Genomic DNA, 23,384 nt, shown 5'->3' on the forward strand with positions numbered 1-23,384 from the left:
ATATTCACGTTTTAACACATCAAGGAGAAAGTTTCTTTATATTATCTCGGATCATGATCTGGTCTTAGAGTTACGTATTGTACTGGTTTTAAGAAGTTGATTCAGGAGGTTTATTGGGCTATTTTGTGTATTGATTTCATACATCAAGTAGCACAAATGCTGGAAAACTAAGAATGACTTTGGAAAGCACTTGGCTTTAAGAAATGAAAGAATTTCATGTTCTCAGGTGTTCCGAAAGAGAATCAAGCGCAATGTACGTTTTTATAAGACCAGCAATCGTTTGAACTGTGTTTTTTGGCGGTAACCCCAAGCACCAATATTGCTCTTATAGCATAATTTTCAAGTTTAGCTAATAGGATGCTACGGTTAACTGTGTCAAGCGCCTTTTTAAGATCAATTAAGATACCACATGTATACTTTCTGCTGTCCATATTGCCGTATACAGTGTTAAGAATATCTAGTATTGCATGTTGTGTGGTTTGTTTGCTTCAAACCCCATATTGGAAGTTATAAAGTATATTAAAGTATGTTATTTTTGTCAATAAATTTAAGAAGTCGGTTATATATAAACTTTTGAAATATTTGATTATAAGTCGACAACAATTAGATAGGTCGATAGTTTTCAGGAAGAGTATCATTTTAAAGACTGGAACAATCTTAGCGAGCTTAAATTTTGCTGGGTAGATCCCAGAAAGAATAGATTGATTAAATATTTCAGCTAGGGATATTGCTTGGGTTTTTCAAGACAGTTGAATTCCTTTTTACTTTCTCATTTACACTAACGTCAACGCCGTTTTCAACAATAATCATGATGGTATAGTGATTGTACAATGTACAACGATAATGATAATTTCCTTTTTACGATCACAGGCCGGTGACCTCCTATCAAAAAAGATAGTGACAGTTTGAGAGTTAAGGCATTATCTAGCGATATTTACAACCCAGGGTGACTAACGCTATCACCGGATACATCGTGGATAAATGTTAGCAGAACAAACTACACTTTCCTGTGATAGTGATTTCTCCGGTGGATAGCGTTGTTAACCCTTTGAACAACTGGTATGTGGACTTTTGATTTTGGTTAAAGCAACCGTCTCCAAAGTTAAAATTATTCATCTTCTCATTTTTTAGTTATGAGTGATCAACATGCAGCATATTTGGACTGCTTGTTTACCCACCTTGGCGTTTGTAGCTTTGGTGTCAGCAATTCAAAGGGAACTAGAAAATACAGACAAACACGACTGGCATTGGGATGTGAAACGGTCGACTGGGTATTAGGGATAAGTTTGAAAGTTAACCTTTAGCATTATGTCCTTTAATGTCAAAATTTGGATCATTGGATAATGCAATTCAAGAGTTCCATTAGCTTTGTCATCTCTGGTATATGAGCATTTATATCATGCTCTACAAATGTGGTAAACGTACGCGTAATTTTTCGGGGTCGTTCTTATTTTTATTTTATATCAATTGTCTATATTTTGAGGTTGTTTTAATAAAACAATTGTTCCATTCGCGCTTGTTGGATGTGAGATAAATATAGCCAACTCGGCTCTTTCTCCTATCTAATGTTTCGCCTAGTTGTTATATAGTCCTTACGGTTTTTCAAATATTCTGCATCTGACGATGATGTTAGTAACATCGAAACATGTCTTATAAATTAAAAAATGTCGCAATCTTCTTAAAAATTACGATTGCTTTATGCTGTCTCAACCTTTTAAATAAATGCCTTTCCCTTTATTTCCAATCGCTTCCTATAGCGGTAAACCGCCTTGCCTCACTGTTCCACAAGCGCTTATAATCAACCTTCTGCTGAATGGTTAAGGCAAACTGTGAAAAAAATCATTTGGGTTTTACTACATAGGTAAATGCTATGACAAGTATTTCATTTTCTGTTTTTATTGGCTGATTGATTGTTTGTTAATTTTTGCTGTTTTCTTTTTCAGTGGCAAAGACTGACTACTTTCAACAGCCCTCCAAAATATAGTGCATGTGATGTTGACTTAAAACAGTCTGATCCTCAGCCAAACAATTGACTATTAAGTGATCAAATCGTAGTCGGTGAAGCTAACAGGATCGATATCACTGTCCAGTACAGCATCAGAGGTTGTTCTACCTTCCCCAAAAATGGAGGACATTACTGCGTGAATGTTTTTGACTTATACGTACACCAATCAGACCAGTTTATTACAGACTCGGATCTCTATCCTGACCCTCTCAGTAATTCAGTGGCGTATAAAAAAATAGCAGAAATTAATCAGACTACCGGTAAAACAATAAGCGTCCTTGTTAAAGGAAAACACATTATTTTAGCATTCCGTAATTATTGAGCCTGTAGTACTCTGTTCTCTGTTAAAGTCACTTATAACGTTTGCCCAGATGAAACACTCAGTAACAGTTTGGTGTCACTGCCAACGACTGTAGCGCCAGCAAATGATTCTGAACCCACTCGAGTTGAAGGAAACTGTGATGAAGATACTGTTCAAGTATCTGGCCGTTTGTACGTTCACTGTGAGAGTAATGGCGAGTGGAACACCACTGGACTTGAAGGAAGATGTATTTGTAAGGAAGATATGCAGAATAATGACGGGATATGCAAAGGTAATGTTGTTGCATTTACCCTACTCAGCCTGAAAATGTACATGAAATTGACTATTGCGTCACATATATTACCTTTTATTTTCTTGGATGGCTCTATTTTGAAATGCACTGAAAACACTGCAGTGGACTTGTAACTGGCAGCAATCATTGAAAGGTTGTTGGATCAACAAGTTAAATGCTGAACAATAGATTTTATTTCCCTTTCTGCTATTCTCATCTCAGTTGGTGCATTCTTGTTTTAGCTTGTCCAAATGGAACATACAACGACCAGACAGGTCTTAATTGTACAGGTAAGAAATACTACAAAATAAATCTGTGATACATCATGAATGGGACATCTCATACTATTCAACAGGCTTAATTCTAGAACGTATTACACTGTATTCATCAATTAATCGGGTTCCGTTGGATCTAGTGTTTGCAGTCTCGAGAATGCATCTGGGATTGTCTTAAATTTGTGAACTTAGGAAATCAGTTAGCTTATTCTATCAATTAAAAACACCATTGCATAGTCTTTCTTCATAAAGTAGATTTGAAGCAGCGAGGTAATTTTGGCATGCCTTATTTGCTTACTCATTTGCACGGTGAAATACTAGCTAATAAATGTGTGAATTTTCTTGTTTTAAGTTCTGCCAACAGTCCCGAGGAACATTACCCTTGCATTCGTTAACCAAAGTGTAGTGGAGTTAAGATGGCTGCCACCCGCTATAACCGGTGACCGGACTCATGTGTACTATGACGTCGATTGTCGTAAGCCGTGTGACAATGATGACGACAACGAGTGTGTTGATAAAGATTGCGGAAATGATGTCACTTACTTACCATATAAGGAAGATTTAGACATGAAAGAGGTGATGATAACAAACCTTTCGTCATTTGTGAATTACACTTTTAAAATCTACGCTAAAAACAGAGTGAGTGAAGTGGCGAAACGAAGACATGGAGTTGAAGGAAACTTTGCGGCAATCTCCGTAAGGACTAATGGATCAAGTAAGTGTTTGATTTTTTTTTTGGAAAATTTTCAATACGTTGTAAAATAATTTTCATCTCCTCTGCAAATCATCTAACATAGATGATTGCTATTAATCTGATTTGCTTTGGTTCAATCCAAACGTTTCTCAAGGCCAAGAACTTATTAAGATATACCACGGAGCCGTTTCACCGCAAATGTACATGTATGCAACATGACAGCATCATCGTTTAGTGAGAAATAAAAATTAAACCTGTGTCTGTTACGTCTGTTGATTCAGTGACGAAATGTACTCAACAAGGCCTTCTCCAAATAAAAGCTAGTGCATGTAAAGGTGCATTTGTGAAATCGGCGTTTGTTTGGGATCCGGCTTTAAAATTATAAAATACGTTACGCTTGGTCACCAAAGAAATTTCTTCGGTATATAGCTTACGATTTTGCATTGATTGTGCTGCTCTCGACCAATCGGAAGCAAATCAGTTTTGAGTAACGTGCTGCAATAATTTGCTGTGGCCATGGTTTTAGAGATCACGCTTTGAACTTGATGTTCTTGATTGGTTTATTTTACATATTATAGCTCCTGGAAAACCAGAAGTATCGGTTGCACAACCGGAAGATGCCGTTATTGTGTCATGGATTTTAGAAGAAAAGAATGGCGTCATTAAAGATTATCACGTGACATACGTAAGAGAGGATGATTCTTCAGATATCAAGTCAAGAACTACTCAGGAAACTCAATTGCACTTTGAAAATCTAATGGAGGGAAAAACTTATGAATTCCAGGTAGGTAAAATTTGAATTCGTAGTTTGGTTAAGCCGTTTAACACGCCAGCAAGTAGATATTATCTTGAAGTTTTATGCTATGAAAGCAAGCAGACAAGCAGGCAAAAACAAACAAACAAACAAACAAACAAACCATTGAAGCAAATTAAAGCGCATTGGTCTTTTTTTTCCTCAGGTATTTGCAGTGAATAACATCGGTAAAGGACCTGCTGGGACAAAGACCTTTACACTTAGAACTGGTTCGTTTGTTGAAAATTTTAAAATAATTATCAAGATAAGATTAACATAATTATTCCTGCTCTTTCTTGTAAACGATTTCACGTTTGTCATTTTTCCCTCTAGTCTCGTTGAAACTAGAACAAAAACAATTCACCTAAAGTGAAAAGTCTTAGAAATGCCACAGATATCGCACTTCAAAGTCAGAAAGCTTTATTAAAGATTGCCATGGATCTTGACGTGGACTTTGACTTCAGCTTGACTTATTGGCTGATTAGGGTTGATATACCTTTTATCGCACGATTGATGACCTGTGATTAATACTTAATTATTTCTGTCTGTTATATTACCACAGATGGATCGAAGGCGTTTGAGATAATTGCATTCAGTGCAGGAGGCGGAGGACTGGCGTTAATTCTTTTAATAATACTTGTTGTCATTATTATTCTCCGCAGAAGGTGGGTCTCTTAAATAATTACCTTGTGGATTTGTTCCAGTCATTAAATTGATTGATTAAAGTTCAGGTCGAGACATCTACTGGTCCACCTCCCCTCGTAATACATCAATCTACCTATTAACTTACCTATCTAATTACCTAACGTATCTACGTAGATGAAACGTATCTACCTAACGTATCTACCTTCCTACTCACTTACTTACCTTCCTACCATACCTACCTGTCTACCTACCTACGCACTCACTCATCTACCTTAACCAACCAACTTACCTACCAACCTGCGTGCTTACCTACCCACCCACCCACTTATCTACCTTAACCAACCAACCTACCTCTCTAACCACCAATCAATTATCGTTGCTTATCCAAATAAATGAGACTAACTTATATCTATGTGTCAACTTAATGCTTCAATGTGTATACTACTAGGAAAGGGCGAAAGAGTGTAGAGAGAGCCTATATGAAAAGCATTGAAATAGGTAGGTTCAAAAACGTCCATATTCTATATAACGCAATTGAGACGTCTGTACCGGTTAACCCGTGTTAGGTGCTAAAGAATCGACTATTAATGTATAAATTTGCCTCACTGTATAAAACGAGATGTTGCCATTAAGGAAAATAAGAAGACTTTCTGGAAGCTTTCTCCAGTTAAGTTACATTAATTAATTTCCTTCCACTCCGAACACATTCGCTCGAGATAACAATATGAGCAGTAGATGAGCATTGTCAACGAAACTGCATACAAGTGTTGTAACTCTTAGTAAACGTCAATATTGCCTGCAATATTTTGTTTAAAGGAAGTGAATTACAAACTACGAATCCCATGGATCAGCGAAACCAGTATATCGACCCTGGAAACTATCTGGATTTAATGGAACTGATATCGAAGTTTACGAATGAACTCGACAGAAGTGACACTAAACTAGAGGGAATGATTGGACAAGGTAGATATTACTCCTTAATACAATAGGCCAATTTCGATATAATAAAATGCTAACTTGGATCCGAGGCATGAGGAAATAAAACAAAATAAATTTTAAATTATTCATTCCTCGACTTCGGTGTGATTTGTTTTGTTTTATTCCACCAAGCCTCCGAGCCAAGTTAGAATTCTAATTTATCGAAATTGGCCTATTTTACTAGTACACTAATGCAAATGCTGCAGCCTGATTGGCTGAGCTGTTATACACTATAAGCCATTACTGGGTCGTCCACATAATGGCGAAGGAGGCGTAATGGCCTCATGGTTAGTGCGCTAGTCTCCGGATTGCGCTCTCCGGGTTCGAGCCATAGCCAGGTATCTCAGTTATTTTGCCCGTCCCTGTTTCGATTGCTTATCCTCATGTTTTGTATTTCAGGAGAGTTTGCAGACGTGTACAAAGGCATACTTAAGACTCGAGAAGGCAAGAAGATTGTCGCTGTCAAAGTCTTGAGGGCAAGTTGATCTTTTTGCTGCTTTAATCCTTTGGTAGAATTTTGTAGCAAAACTAAAAGCTGAGTTGTTAAACACTCAAACAACTAAAGTGCAAAAGATTATTCCTGTACTCAAAACAAGGCTCGTAAGAATATATGTAAAAAACAATACAAGTTAAACTGATGTTACAACGCTGGTGTTCTCTTTCATTCCAGCCCGGTTCCAGCGAGAAAAACCAAAAGGACTTCTTGTCAGAAGCATCCATCATGTGTCAGTTTGACCATCCAAATGTTATCGGACTCATAGGAGTTGTTACACAAAGTAAGTGGTATATAGAGAGAGAAAGATGTAAATTTTTAAAACATCGGGAGCGTGAAACAACGTAAGAATCTGAGTCCCAACATCAATTCGAAATGATGACCTCCCAGATGCCGACCGGGTGCTCTAACCGGTGAGCTATAGAGTCATGGTGAGTTGGGCCATTTACTAGGTTCATAATATGTATCAACTATGTATCACCTGTATGTTCTTATAATTCAAGGAAAATGAAACCTGCTGCAATTTCCCACCCCTCCCTCTCTTCTTTTGTTATGCATGTCAAAATGTCACAGATGAATCATCCTCATTTGTCCGTTCTCCAAGTTGAGAACTTGGCTGCAGTCTCTCTGCCAACGGGCTATCCTGTCCTCTTTAGCTTCTTCTCAGGCCCAATCCGCAAGTGAAGAAATAGGTCAAGTCAATCCGTCTGTCCGTCAGTCCATCAATCAGTCGTTCAATCATTCAATCAATCAATCAATCATTCGATCGATCGATCAGTCAGTCAGTCAGTCAGTCAGTCAGTGAATCAGTGAATCAGTGAATCAACCAACCAACCAACCAACCAACCAACCAACCAACCAACCAACCAACCAACCAACCAACCAACCAATCAAGCGGTCAGTCAACCAGTCAATGAATGGATCAATCAAACTTTTAAATAATCGATAAATCAAATTACTTCAAGAGATCATACCTTGATCTTTTCTTGATTAACTTTATTATTTATTTATTTATTTATTTAAGAGTCCCTGTCCATAAAAATGGAAAATAACTCGGCAAGGGTCGAAAATTCGATTTCGCTCATATTTTCATGGTAGATAGGCTAGGGCATGACAAAAACTACTGGATAGTTTTTTTGGCAAAATATCCTTTTATTTCAAAGAAATATGGAAATTACCAAATTCCGTTAAAATCGTCATTTGACGCACCATTTTATTAAATAAGTTTGAGAGCCTCGCATGTAAAACCACATAGTTCTTCCGTCTTTAAAACACTCAAATATTTTTGTGCAATGTTTAAATGTGTACTGGGTTGGTTTTAGGGAATGTTGCGTTGTCTTTTTGGGTGCAAAATAATTAAATTTCGAAGACATGTATTTCATTCACTTAAAAGTACTTCGTGTATATAATTAATTTTCACCATGTGCGAAACCTCCAAATGGATTAAGCTTCTGGTGGTTGAATCGCAGAAGGATGATCTACAGATTCCTGTAAAAATTTCTTTGGGCAAATGATTGTGAGCGACGCGAGAGCTTTTCAAAGTACGTCAAAAATGCAAATATTTGACCATTCCCTCGTCAAATTTCAATATACGGGTTAGACGTATATTTTAGCATGCGCCGCATGACTTGACCAATGTTAACTTGAAATAGACACAGAGCTGATAATTTCGAAATGTTCTAACCTCATTTGCTGTAAAAGGCAGGTCCAAAGCCGATTTGACGTGTTTCTCTCACCATTTGTCGCACATAAAGCAGAAGTTTGCTATTGTTTACATAACGTCCGATGTACATGGCCAACTGTCAACTTATTTAATGGTCGAATACCATGAATCTGTGACCCTCTTTCGACACATATGATGACCACTGCATCTAAGTCAAAAACGGCTGAGTCATTTGTAGATAGTTGCTTGCTTTGCACTACACAAAAATATTACGTTTCATCATCATGGTTTGATGGCTTGAATCCTTGCTTGCAGCGGTTCCTTGTTCGTCACGCAATGCTGTCATCCCATTTTAGGGGGTAGGGGTAGGACAATTTCTATCCTAATACATAAGGCTCCATAAGGCTGGGAACCAAATATTTGACCATCCGTCGTCAAATTTCAATATACGGGTTAGACGTATATTTTAGCATGCGCCGCATGACTTGACCTATAATAAGTTGAAATAGACACAGAGCTGATAATTTCGAAATGTTCTAACCTCATTTGCTGTAAAAGGCAGGTCCAAAGCCGATTTGACGTGTTTCTCTCACCATTTGTCGCACATAAAGCAGAAGTTTGCTTTTGTTTACACAAGGTTAACGTCCGATGTACATCGCCAACTGTCAACCTATTATTGGTCGAATACCAGGAATCTGTGACCATCTTTCTGCGCATATGAACATCACTGCATCTAAGTCAAAAACGGCTGAGTCATTTGTAGATAGTTGCTTGCTTTGCACTGCGCCAAAATAATACGTTTGATCGATTGCTGATAAGCCCGTCGGCGCAGCGCAATCTTACAGCCGTTATTTGTTCGTCACGCAATGCTGTCACGGCATGTGCTGCACATTTTGATCTATTTTGTATAGAGCACTCTCAGGATAAATGAAACAATTTAATCATTGTTCATCTTGTTGTTCATATATATGATAATATGTGTATATTTACATAATCGTTTTCTATAGTGTACTTGGCCTTGGTCCAAATCACGTTTGTTGTACGTTTTGATGTTTCAGACAACAGCTGATAAAGCTAGTGCCTGTACTCACTAGAATTTTAAAAAAATCGCCATGAAACAAATCATAGATCAATGAAGCAAGAACTAACTGAAATAAAAATAGGAAATCACAACGTGTCTAATTCGTGAGAAAAAAAAAGACTAAATTTAATTAGTAATTACGTGAGTAAATAGCCCTGGCTATGCCATTTTATTTGGCGTATTTTGTTTGCCTCGTGGTGAGGCATTGGTATGTTTGTAACAGAAAATAGAGGACTGTTGTCAATACAGTCCAAAAATTATTGTCAGTAAAATATTGTAAATAAAACACTTATTGGCCGGTTACCTCCGCGGCCACCATTTGGTCGTTCCGATAAGGGTTTCATTATTGTCTTTACCCCTATTAAGCGGCCACCCAAAATTTAAAAACTTTGTTTTGGAAAGGGCGATGGCAGATAAGAGTCTGAAATTGAAGGTGCATGACGAGTAATAATTCAAATACACGTCTATCATGATTGCCTTGAATTTACTCCATGTTCACCAAGAAATTTATAACCCGATAGTGAAAAATTAAATATTCAAGGTACACCAACCTCTATTTAAGCGGCTAGCCCCATTAAGCGGTCACCACCCATTTCCCCGGGGGTAGCCCACTGTATTACATGTAAACCAAAAATAATTGCACAGCGCGAAAAGACCTACAATCTCCGACAAAAGTGTTGGCACACCTTGCCACTTTTGCAATATCTGTCAGGGCAATTTATCAGTTCGTCCCCGTCCCCCCAATTTAATGTTGTTTATTGTGATGAAGTCGTCATTGCCCGCTTACAACATTGTCGGGGGCGGGGGGGGGGGGAGGGGGTTCCCTATTCTAATGATGTGATTAGGTATTGCCCCCAAAATACCTTGTCAATGCATTTTCGTGTTATCTGATCCAGGTGTGCCAAGGACTTTTGTCGAGGATTGTAGGTATGAGGTTAGCGTTACAGTATTACGCAGGGCGTGTAGGTAGCGGTGGTCGAGTAAAAGATGACAACAGGGGCAATGGTAAACTATTCATTCTTCTCATTTCTTAATTTAATATCTTCCTAGTCAACGCGATTGTGTGCTCCCAGTGGTTCCCAGCCTTATGGAGCCTTATGTATTAGGATAGAAATTGTCCTACCCCTACCCCCTAAAATGGGATGACAGCATTGCGTGACGAACAAGGAACCGCTGCAAGCAAGGATTCAAGCCATCAAACCATGATGATGAAACGTAATATTTTTGTGTAGTGCAAAGCAAGCAACTATCTACAAATGACTCAGCCGTTTTTGACTTAGATGCAGTGGTCATCATATGTGTCGAAAGAGGGTCACAGATTCATGGTATTCGACCATTAAATAAGTTGACAGTTGGCCATGTACATCGGACGTTATGTAAACAATAGCAAACTTCTGCTTTATGTGCGACAAATGGTGAGAGAAACACGTCAAATCGGCTTTGGACCTGCCTTTCACAGCAAATGAGGTTAGAACATTTCGAAATTATCAGCTCTGTGTCTATTTCAAGTTAACATTGGTCAAGTCATGCGGCGCATGCTAAAATATACGTCTAACCCGTATATTGAAATTTGACGAGGGAATGGTCAAATATTTGCATTTTTGACGTACTTTGAAAAGCTCTCGCGTCGCTCACAATCATTTGCCCAAAGAAATTTTTTCAGGAATCTGTAGATCATCCTCCTGCAATTCAACCACCAGAAGCTTAATCCATTTGGAGGTTTCGCACATGGTGAAAATCAATTATATTCACGAAGTACTTTTAAGTGAATGAAATACATGTCTTCGAAATTTAATTATTTTGCACTCAAAAAGACAACGCAACATTCCCTAAAACCAACCCAGTACACATTTAAACATTGCACAAAAATATTTGAGTGTTTTAAAGACGGAAGAACTATGTGGTTTTGCATGCGAGGCTCTCAAACTTGTTTAATAAAATGGTGCGTCAAATGACGATTTTAACGGAATTTGGTAATTTGCATATTTCTTTGAAATAAAGGGATATTTTGCCAAAAAAAAAAATATCCAGTGGCTTTTGTCATGCCCTAGCCTATCTACCATAAGAATATGAGCGAAATCGAATTTTCGACCCTTACCGCGAAATTAAGAATTTGTCTGATTTTTACAGGCAGGCACTCTTAATTATTTATTTATTTATTTATTTAGAGCGGTTTTCATTTGAGTGTCGAAAGTAATTAGACAATTACTTTGGTTTTGGTTTTGGTTTTGGTTTTACTACGATTTCAGATTGGCTGAGTAGTCTAATTGGTAAGTAATTGGTTTGGTTTTGGTTTTACGACATTCAATTGAAAACCGCTCTATTTATTTATTTATTTATTTATTCATTTATTTATTTAATCAGTTTATAATCAATTTGCATTTGTAGGCAGGCCGATGATGATTCTCACAGAATTCCTGGAGAGTGGTTCATTAGATCACTTCTTACAGGTACATTTACTGAAGATCTTTCCCATGTTTGTGTTTTTGCTGGGTATTTTTGTTGCATCACATAAATTCCCGGAAAGTCCAATCCTCTTTGTTTGGGTGAGATGGAACTTTAAACAGTTAAAAAGAAGTAAATAAGATTAGACTTACGTCTCCTCTGGAAGACCTCAAAGGGACTAATAAATGAACTAATAGAAAAGTCGAATTTCTTCTTTGTAGAAACGTAAAGGACAGTTGACGAGCCTTCAGTTGATAGGAATGGCTAGGGGCGTGGCCTGTGGAATGGTGTATCTTTCCGATATGAACTTTATTCATCGGGTAAGTATATACATGGTAAAGATAGTGTACTAATAACTATCAGTCCTACGATCGACTTAGCTAAATTGCTAGTACTCATGGAATGGGCGGTGCGGTGGCCTAATGGTAAGCGCGTTGGTGTTTGATCGAGCGTTCCTGGTTCCAGTCCTGGCCGAGGTCATTGCGATGTGTTCTTGCGCAAGACAGTTTATTCTTACAATGCCTCTCCCCACACAAGTGTGTAAATGGGTACCGGTTAATTTAATGTTGGGGGTAGCCCTGCAATGGACCAACATCCCCAAGGGACTTACACCCCAGGGGATAGTAGAAATACTCCTAGTCGCTCCATGCTACGGAAACTGGGATAAACTGCCTGATGGGCCATTTGAACTGACACAGACGTAAAATTGTCAGGGAGCCTCTTTCAATATTATCACCATTTTTACATCACGAAAAAGTTGCACTCATTATCTGAGTGCCTTGAAGGATTTCGTGAGTCTCCAAGGCAGACTGGATTGTTTTAATACTTGATAAAAGGTTAAGTCTGTATTGCGCATATCAGAAAAACAAAATTAACAGGCGATGGGCGGGGGAGGAGGAGGGGGGGGGGGGGGGAGCGCAATCGTTGTATTATGTACATAGCATGGTGACATAGTTGGGCAAATTAATGTTGATATCCCTTAGTCAAAGTTTAATCCAAACCTAATTTATCAATTAAACTCACTAAACTGTTTTAAATGTTTCCTGTGGTTTAGGATCTCGCAGCTCGTAATGTGCTTGTTGGTGAAAACATGCTGTGCAAGGTGTCTGATTTTGGTCTTTCAAGAGAGTTACATGCTAAAGACGATCAAGAGCCACTGGATTACGAGACTGAGGAACATGCTCAAGTTTTTCAATCAAAACAGCGAAACCGAGTTGGTTAGATAGTTCAGTTGGTAGAGCACTGCAGCGGTATTGCAGAGGTCATGGTTCGAATCCCGTTCAAGCCTGCATTTTTTTCAGGCTATGATTTCACAACGGCTCAAGTTGTGTGTATATATATAACTGCTATTATCAATCACGCGTTCATCATAATCTTCCTCCGCAGTTCAGATGTATGATCTTCCATATATTTTCTTGTAATTATTCTAGTAATATCTGTATTGGATTGTTGTAATGCAGTGGCACACCTCGAGAAGACCCTACATCAACTGCCTAAAAAGAAAAAGAAGAAAAAAAAGGAAACATGGGGTGTTAATGAGATCATCAAGCTTCTTCGTCGTGGCCGCTTTAATAGTTTAAAAGAAGCTTTAAAGATTTTCTGTTGCATAAATTACGCACATAAGAAAATGAGACAACTAACTAACAGTATAATGCCTGATTCTGTCAAGAGTAATGACCTTTAAACTGCCTTTCTGTGGGATTGACTTGTATAAGCCTTTCTGAAACCCGAACAGTAACTGTTTCTTGCTTTCGTTGTTTTTCTTGCACGTTCCTTGGTAAATACTGTATTTCGTATCTTAACATTAAATCGTGTTTCTTTTGATTACCCCAAAGGGAGGTAAAATTCCAGTTCGTTGGACCGCACCCGAGGCGCTTAAACATCGAACGTTCAGCTCTGCTAGTGACGTGTGGAGTTTTGGTGTTTTGCTCTGGGAGATCATGACTTTCTGTGATAGACCTTACGGAGAATGGACTGGCCCGGCGACCGTCTGACTGTCTGACAGGCTGGCTGACTGGTTGACTGACTCTCTAGCTGAGTGACTGACTGATGACTGGTTCACTGACTGACTGACTGGTTGACGGACTCTCCAGCTGAGTGACTAACTCATGATCATAGCTCTACGCCCGGAGGGGCTTGGGGTGCTGCAGCCCTCTCCCCCTCCCCCGCCCCCCCCCCTCCCCCACAATTTGGGCAAGTCGGTGTTTTGGGGCAACAAGAGAAATCTGGGCAACGGGTTTTTAAAACGCTTCCATTTGTTTCGAAACATTACAATGCTACTGACAAACAGAGAATAACAATACGCTTATGGACTGACTGATGACTGGTTGACTGACTGACTGACTGACTGACTAACCGACTGACTGACTGACTGACTGACTGACTGACTGACTGCCTGACTGACTGACTAACTGACTGACTGACTGACTGACTGACTGACTGGCCACTTACTTAGTGACTTATTCACTGTAGTTGTTGGTTAACAGTATAAAACTCGGACTATTTAGAAACGTATTCCTTCCCATTTCAATGAGCGCGAGAAGATAAGTTACTACATATTAATCCGTTACCCATGTTGGTTTTAAAGTCTTTGCTGTAGACAGAGCAATACGTAATTCTAGAGTTCTGCTATAGTCGATTCGACACTTTAACATACTCAAGTATTAATGAAACGTCACAGCTTTAACTTGAAATAATGTCTCCTATCTTGGTTTCACTGGAACAAGGTGCTGTGTGTTTACGAAGGCTATGGTCAGTACAGAAATTAATTATATGACTTGCGTTTGTAGCCGATATAACACGCTCTGATTGGCTAATACTAGGGTATTATTCTCCCGTAATGCCAACGGGCCGATTACGGGTCTGCAAAAACTGAACCAAGCAAAAAGCCATATAATAAACTACTTATTAACGTTGATCGTTCAGTCTTTACGAGAGGATCTCAAAGCTCGGAAAATCTCAAACCTTGCCGGTCGCTCGGTCAATACGGCAAGGTCTCGGTCTGAGATTTTCCCGTAAAAACCTAATTCTCGGTTAATAAGTAGTTAGTAATCAATAAGGACCAGACTATTTAAAAGCTTAAATAGCGCTTTGAAGTCTTTGAAAGAAACTCAGTCACGGCATTTTGAGTTATTTTGGGCACGTACAAAAGTACTTTTAAATTGAAGGGAACCTGAAAATATGGTAGTTTAAAGAGATTATAAAGAGATTATAATATAATAATTAACAATACAGCTCGAGGAACAAGGATGGTTAAGGATTACCACGGATTCCAAACATAAAAATTTTAGGCTATACTTTCCAAGATGCGTAGCTTCTTTAACTCGTTTATCGTGTTTTTTAAACAGGTTATCAACAGAGTAAAAGCTGGATACAGATTGCAGTCTCCTCAGGTGCGGAAAATTGGTTAACGTTTGTTTTGCAATTTTTAACATTTGATGGGTGTGTAAAAGCTGAAGTTAGTCAGGGACGTGTAGAAAGGGCACTACTGTACCTCCACTGTCTTGCTTTTTCTAAAATTTTAAATTTCACGCATCGCATATGAAGTGCTGCTAGTGTTGAAGTTATCGTTTTTTTTTTTTGGTTGCAAAAGGGCTACATGTTTGCTTCCAATATAGAAATAACTGAAAGCAAAAATCTAAGGACTGCTGATTTGGATGAGTTACACCAGGCAATCTATCCTTAAAAGTGTCCCTGAATAATTTGCTGTACAAATTTAGCTTATTCTATTCATGAACCACACCTCGATCCTGACGTTATCGACGTCGATGTAATCCACCACAAATTAATGAAAATCCACCACAAAAAAAGAGGTTTCTTCCAATGGCCCATGTATCCCTACTTTATGCGTCCAATTATATCAGATTTTGGACTGATGATTTCTTGTAAGTTTTGTATAACTACTTTTATGTACTTCAATTCCGGTCTATGAATTAACTAATTAATTTGCTTGGTTATTTCCTATCGCAAGGGCTGCCCGAAAGTTCTGTATTCCTTGATGTTGGATTGCTGGGGGAAAGACAAAAGTAAACGACCCAAGTTTTCTGAGATCGTTAGTCGCTTTGATGAACTAATTCGATCCCCAGAACTTCTAAAGGATTATGTCTCATCGTCTCTCCCAGATACGTAAGTACTATTTAATATGAATATATGAATTTAATACTGGAGGTGGCCCTGTGATGGACTCGCATCCCATCCTCGGGGGAGTAGTGGTGCATCAGAAACCGGAATAAACTCCGGCCTGATCGGCCACTGCCATGACGAAGACTTAACTTTCAACTTCAACCTCGGCCATGATGCATTAAAAAATAAATGAATAAAGAAAGACATAAAAATACAGTAATCACCAAATTTGTACTATAAAACACTTCACTGTTCTCGTCACTGTTTTCCTTGCGTACTGGAAGAGAGGTCGCACTTCTAAAACCCTTAGAAAATCTCCTTTGATAACTATTTACCCTGTACTGATCTCAATTTGAGTCGGTTAATGAAGATACTAAAGCTAGGGTGGTTCTGGAAATATTAGAGACATTTAACACTATGCCAAGGTTTCCATGTAAACGGCAAACAGCAAACGGCAGTTTCGGGTTAGGCGCCGGTTTGGCGTTAGACGTTTGTGACTTCTATCAGTTTAGTTACGAAAACATAAAGAATAATTTCACTTGAAGATGCCGCCATGTTCAATTTCCAGACAACAGCAGTGTTTGATTTTCAAATGGCAACAGAAAGTCCTGTTTTCACTCATCGGCTAAAAATTATATCTAAGCATGTACTACTGGCTTACTAAATTTCTTACTGACGACGTGGTATAAACAGAAATTCGGGATAAAAAAAAATGTTCAGGTAAATCACTTACGTGCAAACCTACTTCTCGGCGTCGAAAACCCGCGTAGAGAACTCCAAACGTGACCGCAGCGCTTAGTTAAGTGACTTCTAGCGGTTTGCCGTTTGAGATTTCCGCTGAAAACCTTGGTGCTAAATGTCACTATTAGATTCGTTCTTGTTACAATAACAGTGCCTACTGGTATTACATGTCAGTCACTAGCCTGCGAACGCAGACGTATTTCCGGCTGTGGCTTGTCTCCGCCGAAAATAACGTCTGCGAACCCGAGCCAGGAAACGGTTTCTGTGACGCAGGAATTTTAAGCCAATCACAGTTTAGCTCAAGTAGCCCCAGAACTACTGCGCGAGGAGCACTCGAGTTTCATTCTATCATGGAATCTGATTGGCCAAAGAGAAGCAAAAGTCATTACCTCACAGAAATCGTTTCCTGGCTCGGGTTCGCGGACCCTATTTTCGGCGGAGACAAGCGACAGCCGGAAATACGTCTGCGTTCGCAGGCTAGTCAGTCACTATCAAAGCCATTATAACGACAAGGACACAATAACAACAATAAAACAACGACGACGCCCAGTCAAGTCGTTTCTTTATAATTTTACCTGTTTTTATTACTTTCAGATCTATCGAGGTCAATTTACCAGAATTTCAGTCCGTGGACGACTGGCTAAAATACATCAACATGGAGAAGTATTTGGAAACATTCCAAGCTAATGGCGTCAACACCCTCAACAAGGTCGCTCAGCTGAATGAAGGGGATTTAAACGAAATAGGAATTAAGTTGGCTGGACATCGAAATAAAATGAAAAAGAGCATCAAGGCTATGAATTCACAACGTCACAACAAGGGCATGGATGAAGAGGAAGCCGCAAAATAGACGGGAGAGAAAACGTGGCTGATTGGAACAAATGTTTACTATAAGAACCAAAAATTATACGAAAGAAGTGTAATTGTTATACTTTAAATTTGGTTCTTTTGATCAAACAACTGATAAAGTTAAAGTTTTTAGATAAAATTTTTTTTTTTAGTTAACATTGAAAAACAGTAGCTCTTTTTAAATCATTTTTATTGTGGATTTTAGTTCAGTTTTTATCGCAAACTTATTCATTACAAAATAGTAAAATTAATACAGATAGTAAATAGAAAATAGCAAAGAGGAATTTCAGTAACAAATTTGACAAGTGGTAAATCTTTAAGAAAAAGAATCAGTAAAAATGCAAAACGCACCAAAAGAAAAGAAAAGAAACGAAATGCGATAATGCTGATACTGACAGTGTTAAACACTCACTGTTAAAGTTCGTTTTAGGAGCGAGGGTCGTTTCGTCTCACTGACTGAACTATAATTATGGGAAAACCAGGAAAAATGAAATGAAAACTGCAAACCAGCGTGTTCGAGTGTTACCATGCACATTCTACTCCATCTTCATCCTCAGTGTTTTCTGTCCAAATGCGGTTGGCTCTAAAACCATTAGTCTGAGATTTCCAAATCCATCTAAAATTGCTTCAGTACGCTTTCGAAATCAACCCAGAAATAGGTCGCAAATCCTTCTTAAGAGAACGAGAGAAAGGCAATGCAGTCGTAATAATACACTTTATGTTTTCTTCCAGCTTCACAGCGGTCCGGGTCCAAAATCCTTGAATCTGATTGGTTAATCGCGCGCGCTCCAGCGGTCCTGATTATCCTATCCGGACCCTGGTTACGGACCACTCCGAAATTCCCAAGTTTGGCAACGTTTCGAGCTTTTTGTTACACCATAAAACAGCGTATAATGTAAAAAATCTACAAAGAGTCAAAGAAAGCAGCAAATAAAGCCATTTTCGATTTTTCAAGCCGTGCGTTTCTTTTTCATTAGCATCTATTTTTCTCACATAAGCGACATTTTCGGCCGAAAACTAACCTTTTTAAACGTACTTTTTCCCCACACTGTGTCACTTTTATTTAAAATCAGCCCTACAATCTCTGCAAACGCTACCGGCTTTTTTGCCCGAATGTCAAACGCAGGCGTACGCCAGATTTGAACTCAACGGGTTTAATTAAAATTGAACACAAAAGTTGCTTTCAAAGCAATACCGTAGAGAGAAAATAGACACGTTATTTGCCGGCCTTGCTCGGCCCGTATTGGTAAAAGCCATGCCCTTGGGCGCAGTTTTTCCCAATATGGACCTTCCGGCCGACAAATAACGTGTATACATAACTGCTTTACAGGTGCTCCATCATGACCGATTCTTGGGAAGAAAAACCTCAGAAGAGACCAACGTTCCGATGGCTATGCTTTGCGGTCAGAAGACTTCTGGATGACCACAAGGTTTGTAAAGTTCTTTAACATGTGTCAGTGTAGCACACGCAGCAGAAATGGACACTCACTGTTAAAGCTGTGGTCTTATTGAGCAATTTGTGTGGCTTTTATCCACAGTGTCTATAAACCTTTCCTTTTGGGGGGTAAGAGAGGAGGGGATAAATATGAAGCATATCTACCAAGACAAAGTCGAGCTAGATGTTCGCGGCCAATTTTCACTGGGCCTGAGGTGACATTATGCTACCAAATCACTAACAACGTACTTTAGTCTTAACGCGGCCTGTCAAAAACAACGATTGCGTGCCCATTTGCACATCAATGTTAGGTGTTAAACAAATAAGAAGCTTCGGCCTGAATCAGGAACAAAAATTCGACCACTCTATCCGAAACAGTTTGAAATAACTGACGAATTTCGGCCCAGAATGAAGCATTGGCAGTCAGAGAAGAACGATACAATTGTATCATCACTTCTGTTGACTGTTTTGAGCTTTATGAACTCTGAACTCACCCCTCTCGCCTTAGTACGAGTTCTTGTCCGCGCGCGTAACTTCAGGTGATTTTAACTAGCCAATCGTGGCTCAGAATGTGCTCGCGCGTACATTTTAACTTCGCTGTCGTAATTTTGCAGACTTTCATCTTTGTTGTATTTTCTTGCCGTGTTTTAGATTTTAGTCCAGCCTTGTCGCTGTTTTTGGAGTTTTGAGTCTAGCTTCTTCACCGTTTTTAGCCATTGTGATTAGTCGTTTATTGTATTTTCCGGATTACGTGGCTGGTTCATTAAATAGTTCGTTTATTTGGAGTTTGAGCCTACAATTCACTGAATACAATTCGCAACATTGACTCCCTTAACCGTTACACTGATCAGCAGAGACACATAAAGGTCGAAGGTCTAATCTCTTTATCTATCTATTCTTTGATTTGCAGACATATGTGAATTTGGAAGTTTATGATGACAAGGATTATGTTAATTTTGACGTGGTGACGTAGAACGATTGACGGAGGATCGTGACTATATGGAGAAGACACGTCATTTGACTGAAGAAATATAGTGTTGACAAGTTTCATTTTATTCAAAAAGTTTAGTAACACCCATCAAATCGATTGCTAAGGAAACCGTGTATAGCATTTCCACTACAGATTGTTTGCAAAATTCTCATCCGATCTGGCATGATAAACATTTGCTACTTCCTGGACAGAAGGCTGAATATATTGCATAATGCCTAAACGGCACCCTTTCTGAGTGTGGATAACGCCATCCAACGGGTAAATCACTGGAGAAAGGTTGACGACACAAACGTTGCCATCCCAGCACTAAATACATAGTGATTTATCCAGTGGAGAGCATTATCTAAACTTTCACCAACCAGCTATCTTAAGCGCTGTAAAAGTTAGAACATCCCGGAGACTCGTAGCTAATTCGTATAGGTAATCATACGGTTTCGAGTTCAATTTGGAATTAATTTGCACGAGTGAGTTTTTCAAAAAGCTGAAATTGCACGAGCCGCTTCGGCGAGTGTAATTTCAGCTTTTTGAAAAACTGACAATTGCAAATTAACTCCAGATTGAACGAGAAAAACCGTATGATTACTTATTAATAATATAAACATGAAAAAATTCGCGCTGAGGAAGTGCCGGAAGATCTTTCTTGAAGCCATTTTTTTCTCATTTGAGAAAACGTTTTTCAAAGTTTCAGCACAAAATGTTCGTCATCATTTTACGTGATATCATTTTCTTTGAAAAGTTCCTGTTTTCTTTCAGTCAATCATAATCCAGAATTTCGATGTGTAATTTGCACTGGTGTTACACTTGAACTGCACTGCTCTTAGCCAATCAGAATCGAGTAATTTTTTTCGTGTGTATTATTAACCTGTTTATGATATAAAAAAGAATGCTATACTTAGTACATAACAAAACTTCGAATAGAAGACGTCGTTCGCGCGAGTGTCACGTGCACGAAATACATAGGCAGATCATGTAATAATAGCGGAGCTTCCGCCCGCCGGAGCCCCATACCTTAGAGAATTTGGTAACCCATCGAGCCGAGAAGTTTTGGTTGTCACGTGCTTGTCCGTACAACGTCTGTACGTGCGCCACTTGCTCTTTGCGTGCACGAGTTTTGGAAGGTCCTTTATATTACCTCTTTTGGCCTGAAAAGGGAAAAAAAAAGTCCACACACTGTTCAAGAGGTACCGATGAGGAACATCAGGGGTTAGGGAGACATAAAAAACCTTCCCTAGTGAAGATTAACTCGAGAATGTTCGCTTGTTTAGTATGCTTAGTAAACACTGTGGAGAAATGGTTTATTCGTTGATCGATCGAAAGATTGGCTCATTACAGTCTTCACAACATTGGCGTTTGTTGAAAGTTTCTTCCCGGACGATTCACGCAGACTGAGGCGAATTGCGGTGAGCGACTTTTTGTTGTAGAACTTGCCGTCGTGTTTTCTAAAACTTGTCACGTTTGCTTACGACTCTCACCAGCTGCGTGGAAAGCACTCATCTACTTATTAATCCCTTCTAAATGCATTTCTTTGCATATTTTTTAAGGAGAGTTCCTCATTTTGTTTCTTCAATTCCTTCGGTAGACTCTCGGTATGGTGAAATGCTTTTTGGTGAACTTCTGGTAATTTGATGATCATATAGGACAGATAAAGCTATGACTGCAATGCTGTCGGCAACAATTGATATTAGTTCGTATAGAGTGATCGTCCGGGTGAGTGTAGTTCTGAAAAGAACTGTTGTTGGTGACTGACGTTTCGACAACCTGAGCGGAAGTCATCTTCAGAGTCACGTGAATAGTGTTTGTCAGTCGATGATGTTATAAGTCTGGTCCTTTGAACGTGATTGGTCAGCATAGCCATGATGGTATTGGCTGAAAGACTCGTGTAAAGTTTGTCATCAGTCATTGTTGTGTTTCGATCCGTCTATTGTCAAATCGGTTGGTTTTTCAAGTTACGCTTCAGCGTGAATAATTAACTTGAACACCGCACGTCTTTGACATTTTGCATGTTGTCCGGCTTCTAAATTCATTTCTTGGCTTTATCTTGAATAATAATCAATATTAAACGAATTTTCTGAAAAATTATTTTATTCGGTGAATCTATGTTGAGAAATTAATGCGTTTTAAAGAAGAAGGTCAATCCAAAAATCGTATATTTTTTTGTCAACACTAATAAAAATCTTGCACCAACTTCAGCAACTCACCGAAGTTTCAGCCTCTAAAGAGCAGGTTTTTCTTGTGAAATTCGTCTCCAAAGAAGCCCAAAATTCGAACATCGTTGCCGCCATTTTGAACAGTATTCAGCAGCCAGGCCGCGTTTTCGTGACGTCAATCCGTCCAAGAGATTTTGTCCAAATGGCTTCGAATGAGCTTTTTAACTTCCACTCTAGGTTATGGCTGTTCTTGAGCCACATCATTTTGAGCCAAACATGCTCCAAACTCCGAAATGGTAGCATTTAAAATAGCGAAGTAGATAATCGCTAGGGAAGAAATAGATTTTGCTGACCTTGTGAAGGATGCCAAGTCAGTTGCAGGTTTTTCTCCTTCCCTCCAATTTCGAGTCGGACGGAATGAGGCTACATAAACACGGCCTGGCTGCCAGGCAGCTTCAAAATGGAGGCCTCCGAAGTCGCTTTTTCGAGACGAAATTCTTCAGGATAGCGGGCACTTCAGAAGCTTAAACTTAGGTCAGTGGAAAAGCTGAATGTTTACTTGCTATAGGAGGAGACAAAAGAAGTAGGCTTTTTGGAGTGACCTTCTCCTTTAAAAAAGCGAACAACAGTTGCTAAAAGAGACTTGCATGGAGTGATTTGCGTATATTGTTTGTGGAGATTTCCTTGTTTTGCTTGTTCAATTCATTCGGCTTGGTTAAATGCTTTTTGATGAAATAAGGTTATTGTGCTGAGTATTAAAATGATTAGTGTTTTATGGCAACTCCGCGCTTTTTAGGGTTGGCTAAATCTATATATTATGCTCACTCATGCTGTATACTGATATATGGTTTTTATTAATCATAAAAACATTGTAGGAGGCGGGTAGGATAATGTGTTCAAAAGATTTCTAGAAAAAAGGCAGAGGTATTTTTGATATTTTTAGAATTAGCATTCCATTTTTGGCTTCGAACGAAATCTGTATATTGGTTCTATGAAAATTACAACTGAAAATTTTAGACCTAGTAAAAGGTAGCAACTTTGTTATAGCTCACGTGTCGTTTGTTTACAACTCTCTTGTTACTCTCACCCTCAGTGAATAAATAAAGATACCCTGATTGTCCTCACTGATCAGTTCCTGACACGAATGTTTGATCACATTCCGCTTAGTCGGTGTCGATCCTTCCCCACAGAGCTCTTGTAAACCATGTTTCCATGGTTACATGACATTTTCTACGAAATTGGAGGCTTAAACCCTTAAAAAAAAGTTTGCCCTCAGTTAATGAGCCTCGGAACGAAATCTAACATTTACTGCACACGCAAACAGGCAAATTATGAAGTTTAAAACCCAACAATGAAGAACTGTGTTTTACTTCACTTCCGTCAATGATAAAAGCTTAAACGGGTTCAAAGTGTCTCCTTTATACCAAGGTGTGA

At 38.9% G+C, this 23,384-nt stretch overlaps 2 protein-coding genes across 2 annotated transcripts in view; both read left to right on the plus strand.

Moving 5' to 3' along the window:
* LOC149116262 (ephrin type-B receptor 1-B-like) overlaps nucleotides 1–18,331 on the plus strand; it is a 23,024-nt gene extending 4,693 nt beyond the window's left edge. Inside the window, exons 2-18 of the mRNA XM_089283613.1 lie at nucleotides 1,944–2,598; nucleotides 2,841–2,888; nucleotides 3,226–3,588; nucleotides 4,146–4,351; nucleotides 4,527–4,590; nucleotides 4,923–5,025; nucleotides 5,454–5,503; nucleotides 5,822–5,968; nucleotides 6,383–6,459; nucleotides 6,654–6,759; nucleotides 11,609–11,670; nucleotides 11,887–11,985; nucleotides 12,720–12,851; nucleotides 13,501–13,653; nucleotides 15,013–15,057; nucleotides 15,636–15,790; nucleotides 17,123–18,331. Of these exons, the coding sequence (XP_089139739.1) occupies nucleotides 2,571–2,598; nucleotides 2,841–2,888; nucleotides 3,226–3,588; nucleotides 4,146–4,351; nucleotides 4,527–4,590; nucleotides 4,923–5,025; nucleotides 5,454–5,503; nucleotides 5,822–5,968; nucleotides 6,383–6,459; nucleotides 6,654–6,759; nucleotides 11,609–11,670; nucleotides 11,887–11,985; nucleotides 12,720–12,851; nucleotides 13,501–13,653; nucleotides 15,013–15,057; nucleotides 15,636–15,790; nucleotides 17,123–17,378 (2,094 nt within the window). The 5' untranslated portion in view covers nucleotides 1,944–2,570 and the 3' untranslated portion in view covers nucleotides 17,379–18,331. The remainder of the gene's footprint in view (nucleotides 1–1,943; nucleotides 2,599–2,840; nucleotides 2,889–3,225; nucleotides 3,589–4,145; nucleotides 4,352–4,526; nucleotides 4,591–4,922; nucleotides 5,026–5,453; nucleotides 5,504–5,821; nucleotides 5,969–6,382; nucleotides 6,460–6,653; nucleotides 6,760–11,608; nucleotides 11,671–11,886; nucleotides 11,986–12,719; nucleotides 12,852–13,500; nucleotides 13,654–15,012; nucleotides 15,058–15,635; nucleotides 15,791–17,122) is intronic.
* Nucleotides 18,332–18,696: 365 nt separating this feature from the next.
* Nucleotides 18,697–23,078, plus strand: LOC149116263 (angiopoietin-1 receptor-like; the record flags this gene model as incomplete). The annotated part of the gene is made up of 2 exons (XM_089277462.1): nucleotides 18,697–18,807; nucleotides 19,723–23,078. Coding segments are annotated over 2 exons (174 nt in total), but the record flags the coding sequence as incomplete, so codon positions are not given.
* Between the last annotated feature and the right edge of the window lie 306 nt (nucleotides 23,079–23,384).

Source organism: Orbicella faveolata, unplaced genomic scaffold (genome assembly GCF_042242905.1).
Source record: "Orbicella faveolata isolate gen_17 unplaced genomic scaffold, um_ofav_v1 contig_12, whole genome shotgun sequence".
Taxonomy (NCBI): domain Eukaryota; kingdom Metazoa; phylum Cnidaria; class Anthozoa; order Scleractinia; family Merulinidae; genus Orbicella; species Orbicella faveolata.